Source organism: Pocillopora verrucosa, chromosome 11 (assembly GCF_036669915.1).
Source record: "Pocillopora verrucosa isolate sample1 chromosome 11, ASM3666991v2, whole genome shotgun sequence".
Lineage (NCBI taxonomy): Eukaryota > Metazoa > Cnidaria > Anthozoa > Scleractinia > Pocilloporidae > Pocillopora > Pocillopora verrucosa.
The window spans coordinates 17,748,086-17,772,396 of NC_089322.1; the positions used below are offsets into that span (position 1 = coordinate 17,748,086).

A 24,311-nucleotide genomic window follows, 5' to 3' on the forward strand; every position below is an offset into this window, starting at 1 on the left:
GCTATAACAAGATGCGATCACACGGCGCTAACGAAGGAACGATAGAACTTCAAAGAAAATAATGTGAGAGGCCAATGATCCGGTTCGCAGTGATCATGCGAACAGCATGTTTTCCTGAGATCAGTTACCGGAAAATACTGGTCAAATTTTCCACTTATCCCGACCCCCTCGAATAAGTACTTTTGCTTGAAGACATAACTACAACGGAGTCTCTTAACCAGTCCCAAGCCGCGTGTCGCTCGATAGATCACAGGATATGATTGGCCACTCTATCACATTACGTCAGAGGACATATCTGCAATGAGAGGACAATACAGTCTGTTACACTCTGTTACACCACAACTTCCGTTTAGCTACGTCATCACCGGATAACTCGTTCCCAGTCTACGAACAAAATTACTACTTCAAAATCAAAATAAGATCTCTTTAAGACTCCAGAAAAGTGGGGTTTTTACCCAATTTGTTTTTTCATGGTTTTTTTTTTACATATGCTAAGCAAAAAACCTTCGAGAGAAAAATTTTGCTTTCAATGTCTTGCTTTTTTTATCTTCAGACTGAATGATCTGTGCGAAAAGCCAGTTCCGTTTTTGCGTGTGCGCAGGTTCTTAGCTGTATTCCTTACAAGGGTTTCCGTTATCAGTTCCTTATTCAACCGTGACTTCTAGACATTCCCAATGAGGGGATGCGTGAGCTATGTCTCTTCCATAGAGGAGGGTTAATTTCGCAGAGAAGCTTGTGAATCGTCTACGGTTCCAACCAAAGAGCATAATTTTCGTAATCCTCGTTGTGTGTTCCTCAAGTTTCTGAGAAGAGGTTAGTATGTAAACCCTTGCACACTCAAACATTTAAGCTGCCAATTTTTATAGTTTTTTTGTGATCTTATTGAAATATCCTTTCAAATAAAAATGTTACTTTTGTTGTTTGCGGAAAGTTACAGTGAGAGAGAGATGGATCTTTTTCTTTTTTGCTTCGTGTCTGTAAATGTACACATATCACCGAGGTAGAATCGAATGTGCGGACTGTTCGATTTTCTATCCTCCGTACTCTTCCTATCTCTGTCTACAAATTTCTCTAAGTTGTAATTCCTTCTGTTGACGTTACTTGTCTCGCAACCTCGTCTAATACTGTCGTAATCTTAGAAGCAACTACAAAATACATGGCCACTTTTGAAGGAGCATATATCTAGTGGCTCGTTTGGCTTGTTTGGCCCTGCAGTGGATAAAATGACGAGGAATAATCTACACATAATCTATAGGTTTCAGGTTTCTACATTTAGTGGATCGTTAGGCTCGGCAGCGGATGAAACAAAGCGTAATAATAAATATGCGTGTAAACCCTTTACACCTTAACATCAGTTTGCGTATTCTCCATACTGTTCTCTATACATTTCCTGAGGTGGAAGGAGGCAAGGATGATTTTTTCAACAGAACAGCTTCTTTCGTTGGTGATCTTTTCTTTTTTTCTCATAACCTTAATGTTTGATTCTGGACTGATGTTGTGGGGAGAAATTAGGATAAAATTTTTCACACAGCTCCATACTACATTATGCATTCAGTTCTTGGATAGAGAAAATGATGAAAAAAACAATTCATTGCCATCAGGAAAACAGATTTGTTTTACAGTAGTATGAGGCTGTGTGGAAATTTTTTCTGAAATTAGAAGCTAGTCAGTAAGGAGTCAAATTAAAGGATAAATTTTAAGGTATCTTTTGTTGTTAATTTGGTTCAGCAGTGGAGCAGTTGAACCAAACCTCTTATATATGCAAATGCTAATTAAATACTTAAAATTAACACTAAACTAACACTGCCTTAAATTTTTATCATATTTTTGATATCCATCTTTCAACCAGAATTAGTGTGAGTATGGAGGCCAGTCTGTCAAAAGTGACACAATCAAACTCTGGAAGTAAGCAAGGGAAAAGTGTTGTTGTGCTGCTATCCTCTGATGTTGACAAAAGCCATGGGATGGTTTATTTGCCAAACTTCTCAGCGCAGAAAGCCCTAAGGAAGAAAGAGAAAGGACAGTTTAACGACAATGTGCTATTTACTAAGGAGATGACAGAAGAGGATGTGAGGAGAGAAATAATTTCCCATTTTCCATACTTAAAAGATCAGAGGTATGCATGATTGATGATATTAACCCTTTAACTCCTGGGATCTGATTGTTAATTCTCTCCTCTTGCTGCCACACAATTCCTTGTAAATTAGTGACAAGAATTTGGTGAAAGATTGAGGTAACAACTTCTACCTGATGAGTTTGAGTATTCTTATTAACTGTTTGCTGGAAAGTGTGGAGATTTTATGGAGTAGTTATGTTAGTGACTTCTGGGAGTTAAAAGGTTAAGTATGGGGTCAGGATTCTTCCTGTAATAGTCTGTGCAGGAAGGCATGGGCTAAAAGGGCTGCCTTTTCCAAGTCTCAGGTGTACATATTAAGAGTGAGGTTTGTTTTTATTTGTATTGAGAGAGTTGGTAGCCTAGCTTTTATTTCAGTATACCCTTGATGACTGCTCCAATAAGCATCATTCTAGCAGCTTGATTTGGAGCAGAGATGATATGTTTTCTTAGCTGAGTAGACTGGTTAAAGAGCTTGGTTTCTTTTTGGGTGAAGGTACATAGAAGGGTACTATCTTTTCAGTTAATTTGATATTCATCAGGCAAAGGATGGTGAAGGGTGTCGCAATCCCCCATTCATTGGCAAACTTTAGTCAATTGTCAGTATGACATAAATTTACCACTTCAGTAAGATTTCAGAAATCCAAAAAGAAAGAGCAAACTTAAACTTCTCCTCCACCTTGCATAAAGAACATTTTATTAACCTAAGATATGGTTTGTATAGAAGATACCTAGATTGACAAGAGAAAGCTGTGATTCGTCGAAACTAGAAAAATTGGTGTAAATTGTATTTAGAAGGATAATCAATTCTATACTTTTTAGGTACTTTACTAAAGCAGTGGTTTGCTATCTTAAAATCCACATTTTATTGGTAATCAGAAACCTTAAATCCACAAGAAAGAATAGTTACAGCATGAGAGCATAAGATTGAATTTGTTTGGGTTTGTGTCGTGCTTAGTTTGTGAGAGTTGAGAGCTCTGCTAGCTGTTGATGCTCATCAGACAAAGAGGTCAAAAACAATTTAAAGGTGTAGCTGATTAAAAGTTTCTGTTTGATTGGGGGCTATGGATTTACCTACACCACCAACTTGATTTTTCTTAATCATAAGTTAGCTGTTGAATATTTTGATGTGTTACACTGTTGAAATTAATTTAAACAGACTTTTCTTTTGTTCCTATGAAAAAAGGGGGGAAGTTTTCAAACAACATTTTTTCCATGTACATGTATACTGTAATTTAATGTATTCTTATCAAACAAAAATATATTTTGTCTTTACGTAATATATATATTACTGATGAGTGGGCAACCACAAAACAGGCATGTAGGGATGAACTTATAGTTGATTTGTCTTTTTCCTCCCACAATATATACATTGCTCTACTCCTATGTATTGAGCACTGTTTTATGAAAGTCAAACACTTTATATATATATACATATATGTAGGGAGTCTGTAAGTCGATTTTTGCGTAGAACAGTGCTCAATACCTTGAAGCAGAGCGGAATAAATATTTTAAGAGGAAAAAAGGATGCAACTACATTTTCCCGACAAGCCTGTTTTGTGAATCGCTTCACTCTTCTGTATGTATGTATGTATGTCAGTCTCTCCTTTTTACATGTACATTAAGAATATTTCATGTCATCCAACTAATATTTTGTTCCATATTAAGGAGGGAGACATTAGGGTCTATGGTATTGGACAATTTTTTTGCAATATGTGGTAATTTTAATCTCGAATTTCGGTTTTCTTCTAGCCTGCAGGTGCAGTTTTTTTTAAAAGCATTATGGATGGTATTAAAAATTATCCTTCAAGTCCTCCACCGTTTTCCAAACCTTTTCTTGTTTCCAATTGTTTTGTAAATAGGCTGAAAAACAACTTTGAACAACTTGACAGTTGTCTAATCCATTCATGATTTTTTGTTGTTTATTAGCCAACACCTAAATGGATGTTGCTTATTTTGTTGATTTTGCCTGAATTGAAAACAACCTAACATACATAGCATTCATTTACAAATTCTTACTTGCCATTTCCTTGTCATTAATTTTGCTCTATACATCAGGCTACAACAGTGTATCAGAGTATTGCAGTATTCATCGTTTTTTTTCCTTGTGATATTGGCTGAATTCTTTTAGTAGTATTATGGTGTTTAGGATCCTTCAATGTCCCCCCTCATAAATGTTTTAAAAGAAACAATAAAGTTCTGATCTCTATTTAACTGACAGCAGACAAAAGGAGGTCTCTTATGCAAGAGTTTAAATGTTAATACAAAATATATTATCTGACTGTATGTAAACATGTACTGTGAATATATGTTTTTTGTGTATTTTTAATGAATTAACATGATTTTAATTTCAATTTTAACCATAAATTTTATTCATCTCTATATCCAGTTTCTGGTGTGCTTCTGCAGTTGACAATCATCAAAGGCTTGAGTTTCATGGTTCGCCGAGAATTTGGAATGGAATGTTTATTAAAAGAACGATAAAAGGAAATTCAGCTTTATACATCCTAACCCAGGTTTGAGAAAATTATAGCGGGAAAAGTTTATGTAAAAAAAGTCAGTGGACTAGTAGACCTGTATTACCTAAATTACTTTCACTACTAACAATAATGAAAAATTTTTGGATAGAAGTGGTCAAGTTAACTAAACAACTCTAATCAGTAACCCTGTTTCTATTACTTATAATTAACCCAGGCCTGTAAGAGCAAAGGCATTATTGGAAACTGCCAGCTCTGGTTACAAATAACTTTTATACCCTGTAGGAACCTACTTATAAAGGCTTCCATTGTAATTTTCTCCTCAATAACATAGCTGTTGGTTTAATGTTACTTTCACTTTATTGTGAGTGATACAGATTTTATTTCACAGTCATCAAGAATACACATTAAGCGTTTGCTTGCTAGGTTTTACAGACCACTCTTAAAGGAATTATTTTCCACATTAAGAGAGCCCAATTTTCCTCTTTTGAAGATGTAAGGAGAAGTTATTACTGAGAGCACAAACCTCAATGCAAAGAACTGTCAGTCCAGGCCAACTACCATTTCCAACACTTTTACATTTGCAGCAGAATCAACCACCTGAAGGTCCTGCACAAGGACAGCATGAAATTGTAGTTCCACAAGATATGCCATCTCCAGCAACAGCAGGAAGTTCCCAGGGAGTGTTGGTACAAAGAGCAGGAAGAGTTCCTTTGGAAATGCCCCCAGGAGAATCAAGTGTTCAGTGGCAGGTATTATATCATGATACATAACTGTGATACAATATAATACATTAACTGTACAAAATGTACCTGTAGCCCTGTGTGAAAGATGGCAAGATTAATTGTGGGTTAATTGCTGCCTCCTTAGTGGAAATAAGATTTTCTAGGCCCAATTTTCCACTTTTGAAGATGTAAGGAGATTTTATTGCTGAAATTACAAATTAAACGTAACATGACTTGCAGTGCCATCATCAATACCCAACACACCTGTATAACTTAATTGATTGCTACTCTATTAGTACTTGACACGTACACAGTACACTACTGTTTAATAAACACTTTGTATGCATACCATACTGAGTATTCTTAACAAAAGACAATTTGAGGAAATTCAGTTTTATACATCTCAACTGGGGTTGGTGAAAATTACAGTGGAAAAAGTTTATGTGAGAAAGTCAGTGGACTAGTAGACCTGTATTACTTAAATTACTTTCACTACAATAATGAAAAATGTTTGGATAGTAGTGGTCAAGGTAAGGTCTTAAGTAGATCTGAACATCAAAACTCTTGCTCAAATCAAAGTAAACTTAACCTTTTACAGTGTTTAATCATGTTACAATCATGTTACAACAAGTGTTGTTTTTTTTGTTTTTCTTCGAGAAGTGCCTTATTGCATTGTTTGTTTCACCATCATCACGGCCTCAAAAGGGGTCATAATTATATCTTAAATCGGCCCATCAATAATTACTTCTTGTTGACTTGATAACTCCTATCAGTAGCCCTTTTCCTATCACTTATTATCAGCCCAGACCTATAAAGGCTAGTAATTACATGCATCCTGCAGTTTTTTGGTTAACATATACCCAAAGCCATTCTCAGAAGCCATCAGCTCTGGTTACAAATAACTTTTTTTTGTACCTTGCGGGAACCCACTTATAGAGGCTTCCATTGTAATTGCCTCCTTAGTAATATAGCAGCTGGTGTAATGTTACTTTTACTCCATTGTGAGTAACACAGATTTTATTTCACAGTCATCAAGAATACACTTCGATTGTTTGCATGTTTAATTTTAAGGATCACTCTCAAAGGAATTGTTTTTCACATTAAGAAGACACAACATTATTTTATGCTGCTAAATTATTTACAATGGGTGTATCTTTTACAGATGACAGCTGATGATTTGTCAAAAGCATTACAAGAGCCAACTGATGAATGGTCAAGTCAGCAGGTAATAAATTTTTAAAAAAGTGACAATGAAAGTATGTTTGCTGGTAGATCTGCCCTTAATAATAACTGTGGTACTCCACCTTGGTGAAGGCAGCAATTCATTTGCATTACTACAAATAGTAGCTAGCTGCAAAAATAGAATATTTTCAAAGATTAGGTTATTTTTATTGAAAAGTAGGTGATATCCGATTTTGAGGTCCTTAGTGCAAATTAATTTAAAGACCAAGTTTTTTCTGCTTGGATTTTTAGCCCAAGTGTGAAGTACACAGGTCAGAAATCCAAGTGGAAAAAACTAGGTTCCATAATTTATAGTATAGACCAATAGGTTATATCTCTGGATTCATGTAGAGAGGGGGAAGATTTCAAACATCTATCAACATCTTTGCAGATACCAATGTTCACATTGTGTTCAAATAAAAAAAGTATGCTCAAAGAAAGAAAGAATGATCAAGATGCACAGCAGGGATTACCTATGGTACAGCCAGTTGTTTCACCCCTAGTAAAGCGTAAAAAGGGGAACTATGGTCTTGCAATAAATCAGGCTGCACTTCAAAATCAAGGGACTAAAGTAACAATTCCAGCTCCAGCTCCAGCTTCAGCTCCAGCTTCAGCTCCAATACAGCTTGTGTATTTTCCAGCAACACAAACCTCAATGCGAAGAACTGTGAGTCCAGGCCAACTACCACAACTAACAATAGAACATTTGAAGCAGAGTCAGCCACCTGAAGGTTCTGTGCAAGGACAGTATCAAATTGTGGTTCCACAAGGTATTCCATCACAGGCAACAGCAGGAAGTTCTCAGGGAGTGTTGGAACAAAGAGCAGGAAGAGTTCCTTTGAAGATGCCCCCAGGAGAATCAAGTGTTCAGTGGCAGGTATTGTATCATGATACATAACTGTTACAATATAATACATTAACTGTACAAAATGTACCTATATCTCTGTGTCAAAGATGACAAGATTAATTGTGGGTTAATTGCTGCCTTCTTAGTGGAAATAAGATTTTCTGGGCCCAATTTTCCACTTTTGAAGATGTAAGGAGATTTTATTGCTGAAATTACAAATTAAACATATCATGATTTGCAGTGCCATCATCAATACCCAACACACCTGCATAACTTAATTGATTGCTACTTTATTTGTACTCGATACCTACACAGTACACTACTGTTTAAGAAACACTTTGTATGCATACCATACTGAGTATTCTTAACAAAAGACAATTTGATTTAATGTCTTGTATAAGTTTATACACATTTCCTGAAATGTGCTAAGCAATTTGTTGGCCATAGCCATTTCTTTCAATATTTCAATTCTTCTTCCATTATGTGTAAAAAAGTTTGCAAATTTATTTTGAGTTCATGCCTGTATGCACAGAATATGAAATATTTGGCAACCCATTTTAAGAGTCATTTCTTTTTAAATGACAATTGAAACTCAGTGTCCATAGCAACTTAACTTACAATAACTTGCATAAATCTAAGTGCAAAATTTCAAGTAACAAAAATTTTGAATTATAGAAGCTGAAATACAAGGAATCAAAATGTTCAGCAGGGATTAAAACGTACCAGTTTGGCCTTTTAATTTCAAAATTATTCAGAGCCTTTCAGGCCCATATAGTGGGGAAAATCTCTTTCAATACTTAATTACCTCTGTTTCACATGCCATCACAGTGGCCTTTTTGCAACTGGACACTTTCCTCAAATATCTTTATAAAAACCCTGATGTATGTTTCAAGTATATATCATCATAAAGAAAAATGGTAAAGAAACTGAAAAAAGCTCACACCCGTACTTGCCTGCTTAGCATTTGATATTGAAGTGTAGTCTTAAGCGAACTTATAACTGTTAATAAAAAAAGCAGGTTAAGGTGTTTGCGGAATGTTTTCATGAACATACTTAAAGGAGAACTGAAGCCAAAAATTGAGTTAATTTCTTTCGATAGCCAAAGTGACGAAATTCTCGATTTCAAGCGTTATTTGTGCTAAATGTGTCTTACCTTGGAGAAATATTTCTTTAAAGTTTGTATTTTCGCGCTGTTTCGGCTTTCAAACCGTGGGCACCAATTTTAAATCAGCGGTCTTCCAAATGAGCCTGTGACGTATGTTATGGGGATCACTTTAGAACGTGTTATCGTTCAGCTAAGTTTTAATACAAATTGCGTCTTCGTCGACCCTTCGTTATGAGCGGAATAGAACTATTTCAGTTCGAACCAGTATATCAGCCTGGAGAAGAACCACCTCAGGAAGAGAGTGTAGGACAGGAGGTAGAAGCCCACGAAGAAGACAATACTTCGAGGATGGGAAACACCGAATGGTGTTTGTGCGGCGCTTGTGCGCTTATGCCGGTGGCAAATGAATGTTACTGCTGCCAAGAACTAGAGGAGCTTAATCAAAAGTTCGACAATTCAGGTTTGTACTTATTATGTGATTATTCTCACGAGTATTTTGTTTGAAGCGACCGCTTCTTTGCTAAGAGTGACAAAAGGTGGACAATTGCAAACTCGATCTTAGTTGTAATTGCAATTACAAGGTCTGATGGATGAAAATTATTGAAACAGTGAGGGAAATAAAATGTTAAGACTTTTTTCTTCTTGATAGGTGTTAGATGTATAACAGAACATCCGAAATTTGGTATTGTATGCCTGGACACGGATGTTTTGAGCACGGCATTGGTTGCAATCCACAATGCGCGGCTCAATCCAATTCCCGACCCTATCGTCAACAGGTAAACTGTCTTTTTCTTTCTTATTTTGTACGCGTAATTAAGTCAATCGCTTTTGTGACTTTATCTCCTCTTGTTCTCTAGAACTTGGCGTTTGGCAGCCTACAGACAATTTACTTGGTGGGCACATGGGGTATTAGGAAAAAACCGGCGGAGAATCGTGCCAGCATGCGTCGTCACGGCCATACGTAAAACATTTCCAGAAGAGAGTGGTAATTACGTGGGGTTTCGAGAAGCAGATCTGGAACTTTGAACTTTATCCGTAATGTCCTTTAATAATGATTAGTAACATATCCTTTGCGTGTATAACACCAGAGGCTCTTCTTTCCTTATGTTACGGTTTCTTTCTAAAATTTGCGTGAAATATACAATTACTTATCGAGGATATGAATTACTAACACATTTCTGCATAGTGATTCAGTCAAAAGCCATGCAGAGCCAAACGAATGTCATCCCTACTGCAGTTATTCAATTATCCACATTGCCAGGGATAGCTGCGTGGCCTGAATGAAATAAACCTCAAACCTAACTTTGATTGCTTTTTGCTACGATGATTGCTTTTATTTTCATTTGATTGTGTTATTGACAAAGTTGTTGTATTTAATTATTCAAAAATCTCGAAGTATGATTAGCAATGACATCTGCTTTAGGAGGGCGGGGTTTGCTGGCAATGTTTACAGGAATGTGTGGTGCTGTGACTGTTGCACTCCTCTCTTGTGGTTTTAAGCATTTTCTCTCTACAATGGCATTAAGCATTGGCTTGAGATGATAATTGGTTGTCTTCTCAAATATGGGCTTCGCCACCCATTCTTTTGTATTTTTCGGAAACACCACCTTATATTGCAGCTCCCCTTGGTTGGCACCCCTGGATACAGTGGCTTGTTGTCTACCAGTGTTGGCATTATGGTCTAGGGCTGCCAACTGAGTTCGAGCAACCATGCCATTATAAGAGAAGTGCTGCCGTTTGGGTGCATATTTGGTCTGCACACTATGGTACACCTCTAAATTGCCAGTATGACAACTTAGTGTTAGTTGCTGAATGTCCTTCAACAGATTTTTATCGAATACAACCTCCTTCAATGCATTATGAGCAGAGGAGCCAGGCCTAAGCCACCTTTTAGTTCTTGCGATAGCTGGAGGGATTGGTTGGTGGGCACATTCCTCATACAGGTCAGCTGAATCCCAGGAGTGGATATTGGCAGTGTGATAGACAATGGATATCCACTTCTCTCTCAACATCTCCTTGTCTCCCCCACATGTTTTGGCACACCACCAAAGGTGGTTTGAGATGGATCTGATCCAGAGAGAGAGATCAGCACATTCTCTCTTCTTTGCTTTTTCAGTTAACTTTTTAGTTATACTCTTGGAAAGGTGCCACACATCAAATTGATGATCAACTTCAGGGAAATTTCTTTTCATGTCAGCCCTAATGCCCACATGACGGTCAGTTGCAACAACCATAATTTTCCCCCCTTTTTCATAGATGTTTTCCATACAGCGTTTAAAACCCTCTCTTTCCATGGCATTGCTATTATTTACTTCACTGACCTGAACAACCTTGAAGTCAACAATCTTATCAGTTTTCTGATCAATCATGGTATATGTCCCATATTTTGCATTATGGCCAGGACTGTCACAACGCCCATCCCCTGAAAGCCACAGATCTCGCCCCCCTACCTCAGAAAAAGTGGAATTTTGTTCTTTAAGCCAGAACTCATTGATTACGGGTAATAAGTACTTGTTTTGAATATTATAAAATGTTTTCTCACTGAAAATTTTCAAATTTAAGATATCTGCCAAAGATGCTACTTTTGTAAAGGTAGAGCCACTGAGCAAAATAGATGATGACAGCAACAAATTTCCAGCTGCCATCCCCTCAAGCATTGGCTGGCTTTGCCAGGAGTACTTATGATTATTCATACATTCTAGGGTGACAAATAGTTGGCTTCCTTGTGTGGATTGGTTCCTCTTAATCACAACTGCACCACACTCAGGACAGTACTTAAACAATTTAAATAGCTCTTGTTTAAATACAATGTATTTGGTATCATCCTGTGGCTTTTCGCATTTTGTTTCCCCTTGGTGTTCGTTGTCTGATCCTGACAAGTTCGAATCATCTGAATCTTCCTGTTTTGTGGGAAGGTAGATGCCATCTTTTCTTGGAGAGACTTCTGGGGAAGCAGCAGCTTCAGTTGCTTCTCCCTTGTTATCTTCAATTTCAGGAAGGAATACCTCTTCAGTCTGGGTGCTGCTTTCTGAAACATCAACCTCGACTTGGGTGTCAGTAGATTTCATCATTAAATGAAGACCACGAAGATTGACTTGGATCCCAAAATCCACACCCTTGTTTGGCAAATTCACTTGCACTGCTTGTGACTCAACCAACGTGCTTTTAGGCCCTAAATCATGTGGGAATGGATATGATGGGCTGTCTGAGGTTGATGTACTTGCTCCACAATTCACTACATCAACAGGTGCAGGCTGTTCTAAAGCTGAAGCTGCATGTTCTTCGATTCCACAACTAGGTTGTGCAGTGATAGAGGCTATATACTATAACAGAAAAAATATTAACTCTGTTATGGTATGGGTTAGTGACCCTTTGAGAGAATGAAAAATGTGGGTATGAGGGATAAACTATGCTACTATATGGTTACACAATGATTCAATGGGATTTTCTTGGAAAATATAACACCTGACCCTGCCCTCCTTTGGTTGAAAGCCTGCACTGGTTTTAACTTAGAATTTCCAGTTGTATTAAGTTTTTATTCACATAGAGGTAAAGAAGGTTAAAAGAATTCATTATTTAAAGAATAATATCCACAACTTACATATAGTCTATTTGTACTAATTTTATTCACCTGCTAGTTAACAAGGGACAGGTATAATGTTCCTAGAATTAAAGAATAATCACTTTATTCTGAAACAATTTAATTTTGTTTACCTACTGGTCAAACATTTTCAGGAGAGATGAAGTACAAAGATGACTCAGAAAAAAAAAACATGAAACTAGAAGGAATTCCATGGCAGGATATTGTTTTGCTTAAGGAGAAGAAATACTTTTCATGCATAAATGATGAGCAGCTTCAAGAGTTTGCAACAACCCAAGCTTTGCAACAACCCAACCCAGATACAAGAGAGTAATTCGCGATTCACTTACTTCTTTTCTGACTTTCTCTTCTGAACGTTTCTCCGATGAAAGTCGAGGTCTTTTTGATGGTCTCCGATGCGAAAAAACCGTGGGTATTGCACCTGGTTTTAGCGTAGATCTGGGTTTCAAACCAAGAATTTCTGCTTTCAAGTCTCGTTCGTAGCAGTCAGGTGTAAAATGTTCTGAGCACAGCCTGGAGTTTTTCGAAACGACCAGATCCGCTCGTGAGATCTTTGCCAGCCACTGTGATCGTAGAGCTTCATCCCTCGGAAAGCAATGGTAGGATATACCAGTTGTGTACCTCGAGTCGTTGTTACAATCGAACGCCGCGCAGTATACCATTTTTTAGCTCGAAAGTAATCGAAGTAAATATAGCAACGAGGGCTACTCAACCGCCAAGAACAGATAGAAGAATAAACTCAAACAACTCGGGCTTCCGTATTTGTACATCCTTTCTTGCGTAAGCCAAGAATTTAACCCATTATAGAAAACTTATAAACCAAAGTTCAACACGAATTTCAAAATTTTATTTCGTTTTGGACTTCTTGCGACATTGTTAACAGCGTGCGTTATCGTACATGCCATTGCAAAATCCAGACTACAAACGCGTTGCAAACTAATGTTAAAAAAGGTAAATAACAAAATATGGGAAACAGAATGGAAGATGAAATATCTTAAATTACCAGTATGTAAGAAAAATTAAAGTGGAGACCCTATTCCGAAAACATCGAGGTCAATCCAAGTATAAAAGATGCGCCGCACATGATCTGGACACGTAACTACGTTTCAGAGACACAGGGTTACGAAAGCCAAAATATTTTTCTCTTACACAATCCCTGGACAGAAGACCAATTTTCTTATATGAGAGGCGATTGAATCATTTTTTGCTTCACCTTGCACAATCTTTACTCCTGGAAAACCACAAATTCTTTCCCACGAGCAAGCCGCAGTTCTGAATTCAACTTGCCTGTTTCTTGCTGTGTTTACCTTCATCCCCATAACCTACGTCACACGCTACAAAAAGAACCGCTGACATTCGTGTTCTGAGCCGACGTACCACAGTCAAATGTCGAGCCAATTATCACTAAAAACCCTTCGTTTTCTGGATGAAAACTGTCGTTAGAGGGAAAAAAAATGACGGAAATTTGTTCCATCATACATAAATGTACGATACACGGTGAAAAAAATTACATGAATTTGGACTTCAGTTCTCCTTTAAGTAAGATATCTCCAAAGTTTTTTTGATCTATTTCATACTTAAGTTCAATTGATCTTTCTTCAATTGTGTAGACAGACTCTGGATTTGACTCAAGTACAGATGACGTATTGGGTGTTGACTCATCGACCAATTATAGGGTGTATAAGTCTCACGGTAAGTATTTAAAAAGTTGCAAAGGCTTATGTACATCAGCCTGTTTTTTCAAAGAGTGTGCAAATGATTGGGGATTTTCTAAAGGTGAGCATGATGTAACCTCCACGAACCTATGGTTTTATCTGTGGTGAAATTACTTATTTTTAAGTTGCAAAACGCAGAGGAAACTGTACACGTATAAGCACCCTTACAAAGACAGCTAGCTATTATATTTGCTATCTTTGGTTTTCATTAAAAGTTAATGTTCACGAATTGATGTCGCTTACTGTAATTTGTGAAACAAAATGAAAATCTTTAATTTTAATATCATTAACACAAGAAAATGAAAGAGCTTGGTTCACTTCCATTTTCCCAGAAAACATGATGTTTTGGTAAACGATGAAGTCACCCGGAACCCGAGTCATGTCACCCAAAATTTTAGTAATGTCGCCCGAAATAATAAGTCAAGTCGCCCAAAATAGTATGTCAAGTCGCGTGATTTTTTTATCACTGGTAAGAATACCCAAAAAGCATATTTTTACAAATCGCTGAAGGTACCAATCTATCGAAACACCATTATGGTGTATTTACTTACGTTACCAATCCTTCAAAAGTGAAATGTCACTGTAAATGCAACCCGTTTCAAACTTTTAGCAAGACATCGAACCAACATAGACAATGTTCATTTAAATCAACCTACGATCTGAGAGAGTATTGCAAGAGCGCTAAACTAGTCATTACGAGTGCTCTCAGCCGCAAGAATTTTGTCCGATGAGTTTCAGGCCGCGATTGAACAAGCAGCTCATCGCCAACCTATTCGCAACACTGTAGGGCTTGTTGGCGTGGTGCAACTTCATTGTCAATTACTCGATACAAGGATGATTACTCTTTTGATTAGCTCATATTAATTTTGTGTCGTAGCTAGCTTTTTTAGAATGATAGGGATGCTTTCAATTTACCTTTTTAATAGATAATAAATGTCAAGAATTCCATTCTGTTTTAGCAGTTTCTCAGTCTTTTATGTAGAAACGAATCTGATTTTTGCGACAAATCAGAGGCAACGTGTCAGGTCTTCGGTAAACGTGGCTATCCTGTTTCTTTCGTTCAAGCGGGCCATCACCGCGCCCAACAAATTGACCGACAGTCAGCACTACAAACGGCACATTTTCTTAAAAACTGTACATTACTTCAAAATGATTCAGAGACTGGCGATATCTCTTCCCGACCTTCACTAATTTGATTCAAACGCGACAAAAACATAGGCAACTTTTTTTTTTTTCAAAGGCTCTCGCGCACGATATAAAGCGTGTCCTTTCAACCATAACGTAGAGAAAATGTCAAGACCCAGGAGATCCATTAAGATTACTAATCACTTCACGTGCACCTCCGCCAATGTCATCTAAATCATAACTTGCACTTATTGCAAAAAGTTATACATTGGTGAAACAGGATGACGATTAAGTGACCAATTCCGAGAACACCTTCTTGAGGTAGAAAGAATTGACAAGGACATAACTACACCCCGTAAGTTTGCAAAATGGGATTATGTAGCTCGCTCACACAATTGACTTGCTGACGCTAATTTACAAGCTTTGGTGTGAGATTACACTATGCATTTGTTTTCTGGTTTTTTTTTTTGACACGTACTTTTAAGTGTGACAAACCTTTACTTGTTATCCTTTCTTAGTATATACCACATTGGTAAATAGAGCTTTTCATGCGTGCTGATTGACTGGCTCGGAGATGATTGACAAGCAGCATCAACCTTTCGAGAAACCGAAGAGATCAAATAGCGCCTCAAAAATTTACTTTCCGACCATTTTCTATATACTGACAGAGATAGACTAATTTTTTGGTTTCTCTTTGGTTTATACTAAAACAATTATTAAATGCTTTGTGGATGAAAATGATGGATAGATACCTCCACTTTGGTCAATGATTATTAATTCTTTGCCCTAAAACGGTTCTCACAAAATGATGTATTTTACATTAATCTTTATCTAAATAGTTTCTCTATAATTTTTTTGTGCCATGTATAGATTCATATAAGCATCTTCGTGTGTTTATGAGTCCTGCTTGGGCATACACAGAGGTAATGTTAGACTTAAATTGTTATCATATTATGATCCTTCTCATTACTATTTTGTATTATTTTAATGAAGTGTATGATGGTTAACAATGATGGTTAAGTCTATTAATGTTCAATTTTTTCTTTTATTCATTTTTTTCCCCTAGGAACAGATAGAATTCACAGTTAATCTCCTTTATCCGCTGCCATATGATGTTGCATCATATTTCGCTGATTTTCTTGGTAAAAAAGCAGTTGAACTTACAGTAATAAACCCTTTCACCTTGTTTGGTCGTAATCCAAGTAAGTTTGTTATGTGTATTATTTCTCTTATTCGGTATCTTGACTTCTGCAGTTAGGGTACTGTGTCAATTTTTTCACGACATTGTGTCAGCAAGGCAAAGAAACCTTTCAAGGATGAAAGACGTTTTTATTTAGGAAAAATGTGAAAACGTGACGAACGAAACTGTGAATGACAGAAAAAATCAAACCCAATTTCCGTCGGTAGTTGTGATTACGTAGGAGTTTTGGATTTCTCAGTCAGCATCCTACTGGTTAGTATACTAGAGTTTTATTTAAGCCAGTGCGCCAGATACCAAGCGCGAGAAATTTTATAGCGAATGTAAGCTATCACATTACATTGAGGTAAAGCACAAGGCGGCAGTTCCCTCATAGTCCTTTAGCGGATCAGGACACGACGCTCATGATTTTTAGATTTAGTGCATAATAACAAGAGTGAGGTCGTTGTAGGAAAAAGTTGTCACAGAAAGTTGTGCAAAGCGGGATACATCTTGTAAATACATTTTTCAAGTCCCTCTCCTCACTTGAGGTCATGATTGTTGATGCTGTTAATTTAATTTTTGCATCTGATCTTTTGGAGTGATATGAACCATAAGACACTTAATATATGGTCCCGAGGGGAACAGTTCGTTTTGTTTTCCCGAGAGTCCTGATGTTTCCCCGAGACGAAGTAGAGAGAAACGTCAGGACCCGAAGGCAACAACTGCACAATTGTATCTCAGTCGGGATACATTTGAATTTGATCAGGGGTACGTGACCAAGAATCAACCAATCACAGTGCTCGTTTTGTTGAGTGAAAGTGTAGGTATATTACAGTGATAATTATCTGTTGTTTTCATTATCACAGTCAGTCAAACTGATGGTGAAGTAACAGTTTCAATACATAAAGTCAGCAAAAAGGAAGGATTTGTGATTTTAGCAAAGGATTTAGAGTTTACATACAAAAACAAGGTGAAGGAGCTAGTGAAAGAAGTTTTGGGAAATGAAAAATACAGAAATGCCGCCGTGGAAGGTCTCTGCAGTGGGTTGCAAAGTGTATCAACTGGATCTGATGACTTAAATGCTTTCCGTCTACCAGAAGCTGCACCGGGACATATTTAAAAGCGATGTCTATGTATTATGAATAGCATTGACGTCAAGTTGTTTTTAAATAGGAATTTTATCGCTTTGTGATAGAGATAACATATCTCAACAATATAGTTTTTACATATCTAGGCCACAAATATTGGACCTCATCAGAAAGGAAATAATTATTTTGAGATTCATAAAAAATGACAAAAGGATCACAAATTGTAGATTGTAGAATATCATCAGTTTGACTTTATCAGAGACAGCAAACTTTCGTGAAATTAGCTTGATTTTTACAGTGTTTTTTTACAAGTGTTGACTCTTAAGTCTCAGTCTTAAGATGTGGTTAAGAATATATGAAAGTCATATACTTGAACTGCGGATAAAGACGTGAATGAAAGTGAAATTCAGGCCTGTACGGGATTTGAACCCATGACCTCTGCGATACCGGTGCAGCGCTCTACCAACTGAGCTAACAAGCCAACTGGGAGCTGGTCATGAAGTTGGTTCTAAATAAACCCGTGAAGTGATGAATAAATGGTTAAGAATATATGAAAGTCATATACTTGAACTGCGGATAAAGACGTGAATGAAAGTGAACCTCGCAGTAATGTGCACTACTTAGGCAGTAGTGAAAATAAGGCCTGTACGGCCTGAATTTTTGTTTTTTTGTTTTGTTTTTTTGTCAAGCCTTATTTTCACTACTGCCTAAGTAGTGCACATTACTGCGATGTTCACTTTCATTCAAGTCTCAAGATGTTTTGTCTAGATAAGTTTTTTTCAAGTACACCTGTAGTCATCAAAATAACAGCACCTGAATTTTCCTAATATCCAATCAGGTTTCAAGTTCATACCTAAATTATATTGCAGTTAAATCCTGGTCACATTGTTAACAAACATATGCATGCTATGCATGCGATAGTTTGCATTACCATGGCATTACCATGGCATTACCATGGCATTAGTGACGTAACATAGACCGGAAATGAATTAACGATCACATCCATATTGTTACATCTCCCCTTCTTGCGATAAAAATTATTTGCTTCGACTCTATAGTTTGCATTACCACGGCATTACCATGGCATTGCCCTGGCATTACCATGGCATTAGTGACGTAACATAAGACCGGAATGAATAAACGATCACATCCATATTGTCACATCTCCCCTTCTTGCGATAAAAATTATTTGCTTCGACTCTCCTGAAAAATAAAGATAGAATTAACTAAAGAAGCGACTAGTACTGTTCGTTTACACTTGACCGCGCACTGTTTATGATTAGTTCTGTCCGTTGACTTTCGACCGCACACTGTTCATGACTAGTAGTCCGCAAAACGCGCCGGGGGTTTGACTACTCGTCCCCTCCGTGTCGTCACTACCCGTGGGGATAGTGAAGCTGGTTCTTGATGTTTCACTGGTGATTTCTGCACTGGAACTTTGGGGTGTACTTCCTGACTCTCGCCTGCACTGGGAGTGGCACTTTTCCTCGGTACTTCGTTATTTGAGTGATTTGGACGGCCAGGCTCGGCTCGTAAGGGTGGCATCAGACTTTCTGTCGCACACGGCTTCATGTGTGCGCCTAAGATGTCTCCTGTTTCTTCTGTACACTCGTTCATCCTCTGTTCGGACCTGGTACGATCGGATGTCAACTTTTCCTTCAACTTTTGCAGGAGTCCACTCCTTTTTCTTTCCTAGCTGAGAGCGTTGCGACTGAATGCGGACTCTGTCTCCTGGGTGTAACTCATTCAGTTCCTTAGAACCTCTGTTCTAATAAATAGACTGCTAAGACTTCGTTAGTCTAACTTCTCCTCAACATTTTTCGGATTTTTGGCTTCAGTAGCTGGTTAGAGGTGGATAGAAGAGTCTTGGTTCTTCTCCCGAACAGACGCTGAGCTGGTGAAGAGTTGAGGGTTTCTGTTGGGGTGTTTCCCCTATCTAGCAGGGCTAGATATGGGTCCCGTCTGGACTTGGCTGCCTTCTCGAGGAGAGACTTAGCAGTCTTGACGGTGTTTTCTCCTTTCCCATTTGACTGGGCATATGTAGGGGAGCTTGTCACGTGTTCAAAGCTGTAAGTGCGAGCAAACTCACTGGTCTAACGCAAATGGCTATCCGTTGTCGGATACAAGTTGGCCTGGTATGCTATGTCTGGCTAGATGAGCTTTGAGCTTCCTGATGACTTCATCAGCTGTCTTGGTAGTGAGACTATCGACTTCAAAGAAGCTAGAGAAGTAATCAAGAGTGATCATGTAGTCTCTACCATTTAGCTCAAACAGGTCTACTGCAATCTTCTCCCACGATCTGATTTGGTATCTCATGACAGATAATTGGTTCTTTGGTTTGTTCCACTGGCTGGTTGTTACAGACAACACGTTGGGCGATGCAGTTCTCGATGTCTTTGTTCATTCCTGGCCAGTACAGCACTTCTCGTGCTCTGCGTAGACAGCCCTGAATGCCTATATGGCTAGCATGAATCTTAGCCTTCATCTCTTCTCTGGCACTTTCAGGTACAACTAACCGCTCACCTTTAAAAACCAATCCATTCTGGTGTGTCATTTCTTCTCGAAACGGGAAGTAATCTCTGACTTCTACTGGAAGGCGGTCTTTATCTTCTGGCCAACCCTCTCTTTTGGAGGTCTTCAGTTCTTTCATGACTGGGTCTGCTTCTGTAGCTGGGCGAATGATACTCTGTGTCGTCTCAGACACCGGAAGGTACTGAACCATGTTGATACTCTCCGTATCCTTCTCTACATCTCCTCTAGAATCCTCTGAATTGGACGATTGGACAAATGCTCTGCTTAGCGTATCTGCAAGATACATCTCAGATCCCTTCTTATACATGACTTTGAGATCATACTTTCGGAGTCGCAGCATCATACGTTGCAGACGTTTCGGAGGCCTATGATCTGTTTCGATCTTGACTGGTTTTCCTTCGACATACTGTTCGAATCGTTCAAGTCCAAATACAATAGCGAGAAGTTCTTTTTCAATTTGTGCGTAGTTAACTTCTGCTTTGGTCATGGCCCTTGATGCGTATCCAACTGGCTGACCCTATTGAATGAGGCATGCACCCAGACCCATGTCTGATGCATCACGCTGGAGTTCAGTGACTGCCTTGGGATCAAAGTACTTTAATACAGGAGATTCTGAGATGAGTTGTTTGACCCTCTCAAAACTTCGACCTTGAAATTCTTGATCCCCCAGGAAATGGTTTTCCTCTCTAAGGAGCTCTCTCATCGGGACGGTGACTTCAGAAAGATTTGGAGCAAACTTCTGGAGATAATTTAGCATACCAAGGAGTCTCTTCACATCATGCTTATTCTGTGGGGTAGGCATCTCTTGAACTCCTTAGATCTTGGCTGGATCAGCCTTCAAGCCGTCTTCAGATATGACATGGCCCATAAACGATAATTCAGACAGGTGGAATTTGCATTTCTCTTTGTTTAGTTTGATTCCTTTGTTGCTGCATCGTTCTAACAGAGCTAGGAGTCGCTGGCCATGCTTTTCGATGGCTTCTGCTTTGGTTTCTCCAACTCCGAAGACCAAGATGTCATCGAAGATAGGTACAATGCCCTGAAGTCCTCCCAAGGCAGTGTCGAAGCGTCGTTGAAACTCTTCTGTCGCAGGTGAAATACCGAATGGCATTCTGGTCCAACGGTATCGGCCCCATGGGGTGCCAAAGGTTGTGAGGAAGCTCCTCTCAGTGTCCAACTGGACATACCAAAAACCGTTCTTAGTGTCTACTACGCTAAAGACTTTCGCTTTGGACAACTCTGGTAACAAGTTGTCAATAAAAGGCAGCGGATAATGGTTGCGCTTGAGGGCCTGGTTCAGAGGCTTGGGATCTATACAATGGCGTATTTTCCCATTACTCTTCATTACAACTACCATTGATGACACCCAGTCCGTCGCAATATCAACTGGCTTGAGAATTCCTTGACTTACAAGGCAGTCAATTTCTTTCTTAAGAGTCTCCTTGACAGCAAGAGTTACCTTCCTCACAGGCAAAATCACAGGCAACACAGTCTTGTCTAAAGTCAGGTGCAGCATCTATTCTAGCCTGTCCTCTCCTTTGAAGACATCTTTGTAGTCTACAAGTACACTTGAAATATCGGAAGAGTCACCAGATACAGACATGATGTTGTCAATATTGACTGACATAAGGCGGAACTGCTGTACAGCTTGAGCACCCAGAAGTGCCTTGAATCCCTTTGATACCATTTTGTACTCTATTAAGTAACATTCATCATTCTTGGGGTTGCGTGTCTGGAACTCGACAGTTCTCAAAGGTTTCAGCTCGGAGTTGTTAAACATAACCAGGGTAGTTCCTGTTTTCTTCAATTACTTCAGTTCCGGATCCCTTTGGACTTGTTGGTAGAGTTCAACTGGTAAGATGTTCACAGTTGCCCCGCTATCAAGTTGGAATTTTACTGAAGTTTCCTTTAACACCATAGTAGCGAAAATCTTCTTCGGAGACTCTTTCTGGTAGACAGAATTAATGGTTTCGACCACTAAACAGTAGTCATCACTGTCGCTTTCTTCGTCCTGACAAACCATATTTACTTTCGATTTTGGATGTTGATCCCAAGGCTTGTCTTTAGATTTCTTTCAATTCAGCGGCGGTCGCTGTTTACCAAAACTACAGCAGAGTTATTTTTTGCGCCACATTTGTCACACGTTTTTCCCCACGCTGGACATTTTTCCTTCTCCTCTTCATGGATCGCCCTTAGCATTTCTCTGATCAACTTTCGGTTTCTTCCTATCAACAACATGGACCTCTTCTGGCTGATCCATTTTTGTCTTCATGGTGCTCTTAATTATATGTTAACTTTGCCTTTACTTTCTGCTGCACAAAATAAGCGTGGCTCGAACTGTACAGGCACTTTACTCTTAGTTTATTAAGGATAGTGATACTAATATGTGATGTTTTACTTTTTTTGAGTTTTCAGACATCTTGACTCAAGTGCCGAATTTGAATGCGCATAAAGATTTAAAAATTAAGCCGGATTAAAGAACATAATTAAAAAAAGAACACAGCTCAACTACTTTATTCATTGGACATAGTTTTGTGTGAATGAAATAGTTGTACATATGATGCCGTTGAGACGCTTCTGAGTATATCAATTTTACAGGTGGCATCTGTGTTAAAACGGATCATTGGTTTTCGCGGAAGTCTGGGTTTGAGTTATGGCATATTCAAAATGGCGTCTTTGATCTTGATCCCCACCAGACATACAACTTTTTGTTTGTCTCTAACATTTTCGTACCGGGCAATGTTTTGTAAAATTGACATATATCTAGAACACAGGGAAATGCTTAGCTGTGGCAAATTAATCATTATCAACTTCACACTATCGGACATTGACATTACAAAATCGTCATGTAAGTCGGGTGCAGTTTATGATTAATTTATTTCCTACTTTTGGCTGGGTTGTCCGTTGTTTTTTCCTCGGGCAACCATAGCCAAACCATAGCCTAGCCATACCGGAAAAGAAACACAACTAAATTGTTATTTTTTAAGTGTGAGTGCATTTATTTTATTGATTTTACCACTTAAAGGTAAAGGAAGCTGAAATTTGATGATTTCCCCTAAAAAAACCAGGGTCTTAGGTCTTAGGTCTTAGCTTTCCAGACACCCATCCATTGTTTGCAACTGCTGCTTCGTACACTCGTTTGCCCAACAAATATCAATGCACCTTTAAAGGGTTAGCTTACTTTCTTGAAGAAGCTTGTTTCGGATTCCTTTATCCAGAATACCCACAACCGTACGATCTCTAATCAGATTATCAGAAAGAGCGCCATAATTACATGTTTTCGCAAGTGAACGCAGTGAAGCGACGTACGTACCGATGGATTCGCCGACTCCTTGATCTCGTTTGTTGAATACGTAGCGTTGGTAGATTTCATTGGTGGTGCCAACGCAAAACTCTTCGAGTTTTTGAATAACGAGGTCAATGTCTTTCCTTTGGTCGTCATTGTCGAATGCCAGGCCATCATATATTTCAAGAGCGTCTTGCCCAATACAAGTCAGAAGCGTGGCCGTGCGAAATTCTTTATCCTGAGTCTTGGAACATGAAGCGATTTCGTAGTTATTTCACGCTTGCCGAAAGCGTTTCCAGTTGACGGCAGTGTTTCCTCTAAGCTGTAGAGGCTGTCGCAATGGTAAATTCAAGCCAACATAAATTATTTGAGGGGTTGCCATTTAAGGTTGTGGTGCCGGTGTCTCAGCAGATTTGGACCCCCCAACAAAACTAAGTGAAAACATCATCCTCAGCGTTCTAGTAAAAATGGATGATACTTTACGTTCCAGTGCTTACTAAAGTATGTTTTTAATTCAAAACATGCGTATCGTGAATGCATACGAACTGGCATCCCGTCGGATGTTTCTTTTGACCAAGGGAATATGGGCAAGAAATTATTTCGATGTCTGGAGAGAGGTTGTTTTGAACCTTTTCCGCGATAGTCGAACACCGCTAGATTCAATAAGAGAAAAACTTGTGACACTAATTTATTTTGTCATTGTTCAATACCCGAGTGTTGGGACGACATGGTACAGTGCGAGTTGTGCGAGGAATGGTTACACATGAGCCGCGAGGGATTTTAGACTGCCCTGGAGGGCGAGTGGCTCTGCATTATCTGTAGATCGCCAGACTCTAGACGTCTTCGTGATTGTTAAGGTGTTATTTCGGATCCCTCAACAGTTAATAATCGTTAAAATTAGAAAATAAGATTGAGTTCGATTTAATAGTCTCCACTTTTGTTAAGACGTTAACATTAATGTTGATTTGCATCTGAAAATAAGCTGAGAGTTCCAACAGTTCTGAATAGAAACATTTTTACTTATCATAGGCTTTACGAACGACTTGTAGTAGGAGTAGTTTCTTCGTTCTTGTTCAGAAACTGTTTAATGTTATTATTTTAGAAAATCTAACTGAGTTATTCTTGTGAGTGGACGCAATAGTCTCCACTATTGTTATGACGTTTCGTATCAATGTTTATTCGCATAAGAAGAAGCAAAGATTTATTGTAACAATTTTAAAAGTTCGAATGCAGTAGTTTGTTCACATCTATTTCTTGCGTATACGGTACGACTCACTATAACAAATGCGGTAGACT

At 38.5% G+C, this 24,311-nt stretch overlaps 3 protein-coding genes across 5 annotated transcripts; 2 read left to right on the forward strand and 1 right to left on the reverse strand.

Annotated features, from left to right (window-relative positions):
• The first annotated feature begins 519 nt into the window (after window positions 1-519).
• Window positions 520-18,443, forward strand: LOC136284335 (uncharacterized). 2 transcript variants are annotated; one of them, XM_066174536.1, is made up of 10 exons: window positions 520-813; window positions 1,850-2,116; window positions 4,503-4,629; window positions 5,181-5,342; window positions 6,478-6,540; window positions 6,928-7,413; window positions 13,700-13,781; window positions 15,800-15,852; window positions 15,996-16,131; window positions 16,976-18,443. In XM_066174536.1, exons 2-10 carry the CDS (start codon window positions 1,863-1,865, stop codon window positions 17,227-17,229), a joined length of 1,617 nt encoding a protein of 538 aa, XP_066030633.1. In that variant the 5' UTR covers window positions 520-813; window positions 1,850-1,862; the 3' UTR covers window positions 17,230-18,443. The 2 variants fall into 2 exon arrangements, with proteins under 2 accessions (XP_066030633.1, XP_066030632.1); XM_066174535.1 differs by having other exon boundaries at window positions 521-813; window positions 5,178-5,342; window positions 16,976-18,442.
• On the forward strand, window positions 8,451-11,190 carry LOC131786975 (P2X purinoceptor 7-like). 2 transcript variants are annotated; one of them, XM_066158622.1, is made up of 3 exons: window positions 8,451-8,948; window positions 9,138-9,264; window positions 11,051-11,190. In XM_066158622.1, the coding sequence occupies exons 1-3, from the start codon at window positions 8,720-8,722 to the stop codon at window positions 11,076-11,078; spliced, it is 384 nt and encodes a 127-aa protein (XP_066014719.1). In that variant the 5' UTR covers window positions 8,451-8,719; the 3' UTR covers window positions 11,079-11,190. The 2 variants fall into 2 exon arrangements, with proteins under 2 accessions (XP_066014719.1, XP_066014718.1); XM_066158621.1 differs by lacking the exon at window positions 11,051-11,190 and adding an exon at window positions 9,346-9,726.
• Window positions 9,753-13,611, reverse strand: LOC136277021 (uncharacterized). The gene is made up of 2 exons (XM_066158620.1): window positions 12,419-13,611; window positions 9,753-11,811 (listed from the first exon to the last, which is right to left on the reverse strand). Exons 1-2 carry the CDS (start codon window positions 12,749-12,751, stop codon window positions 9,862-9,864), a joined length of 2,283 nt encoding a protein of 760 aa, XP_066014717.1. The 5' UTR covers window positions 12,752-13,611; the 3' UTR covers window positions 9,753-9,861.
• Window positions 18,444-24,311: the final 5,868 nt, after the last annotated feature.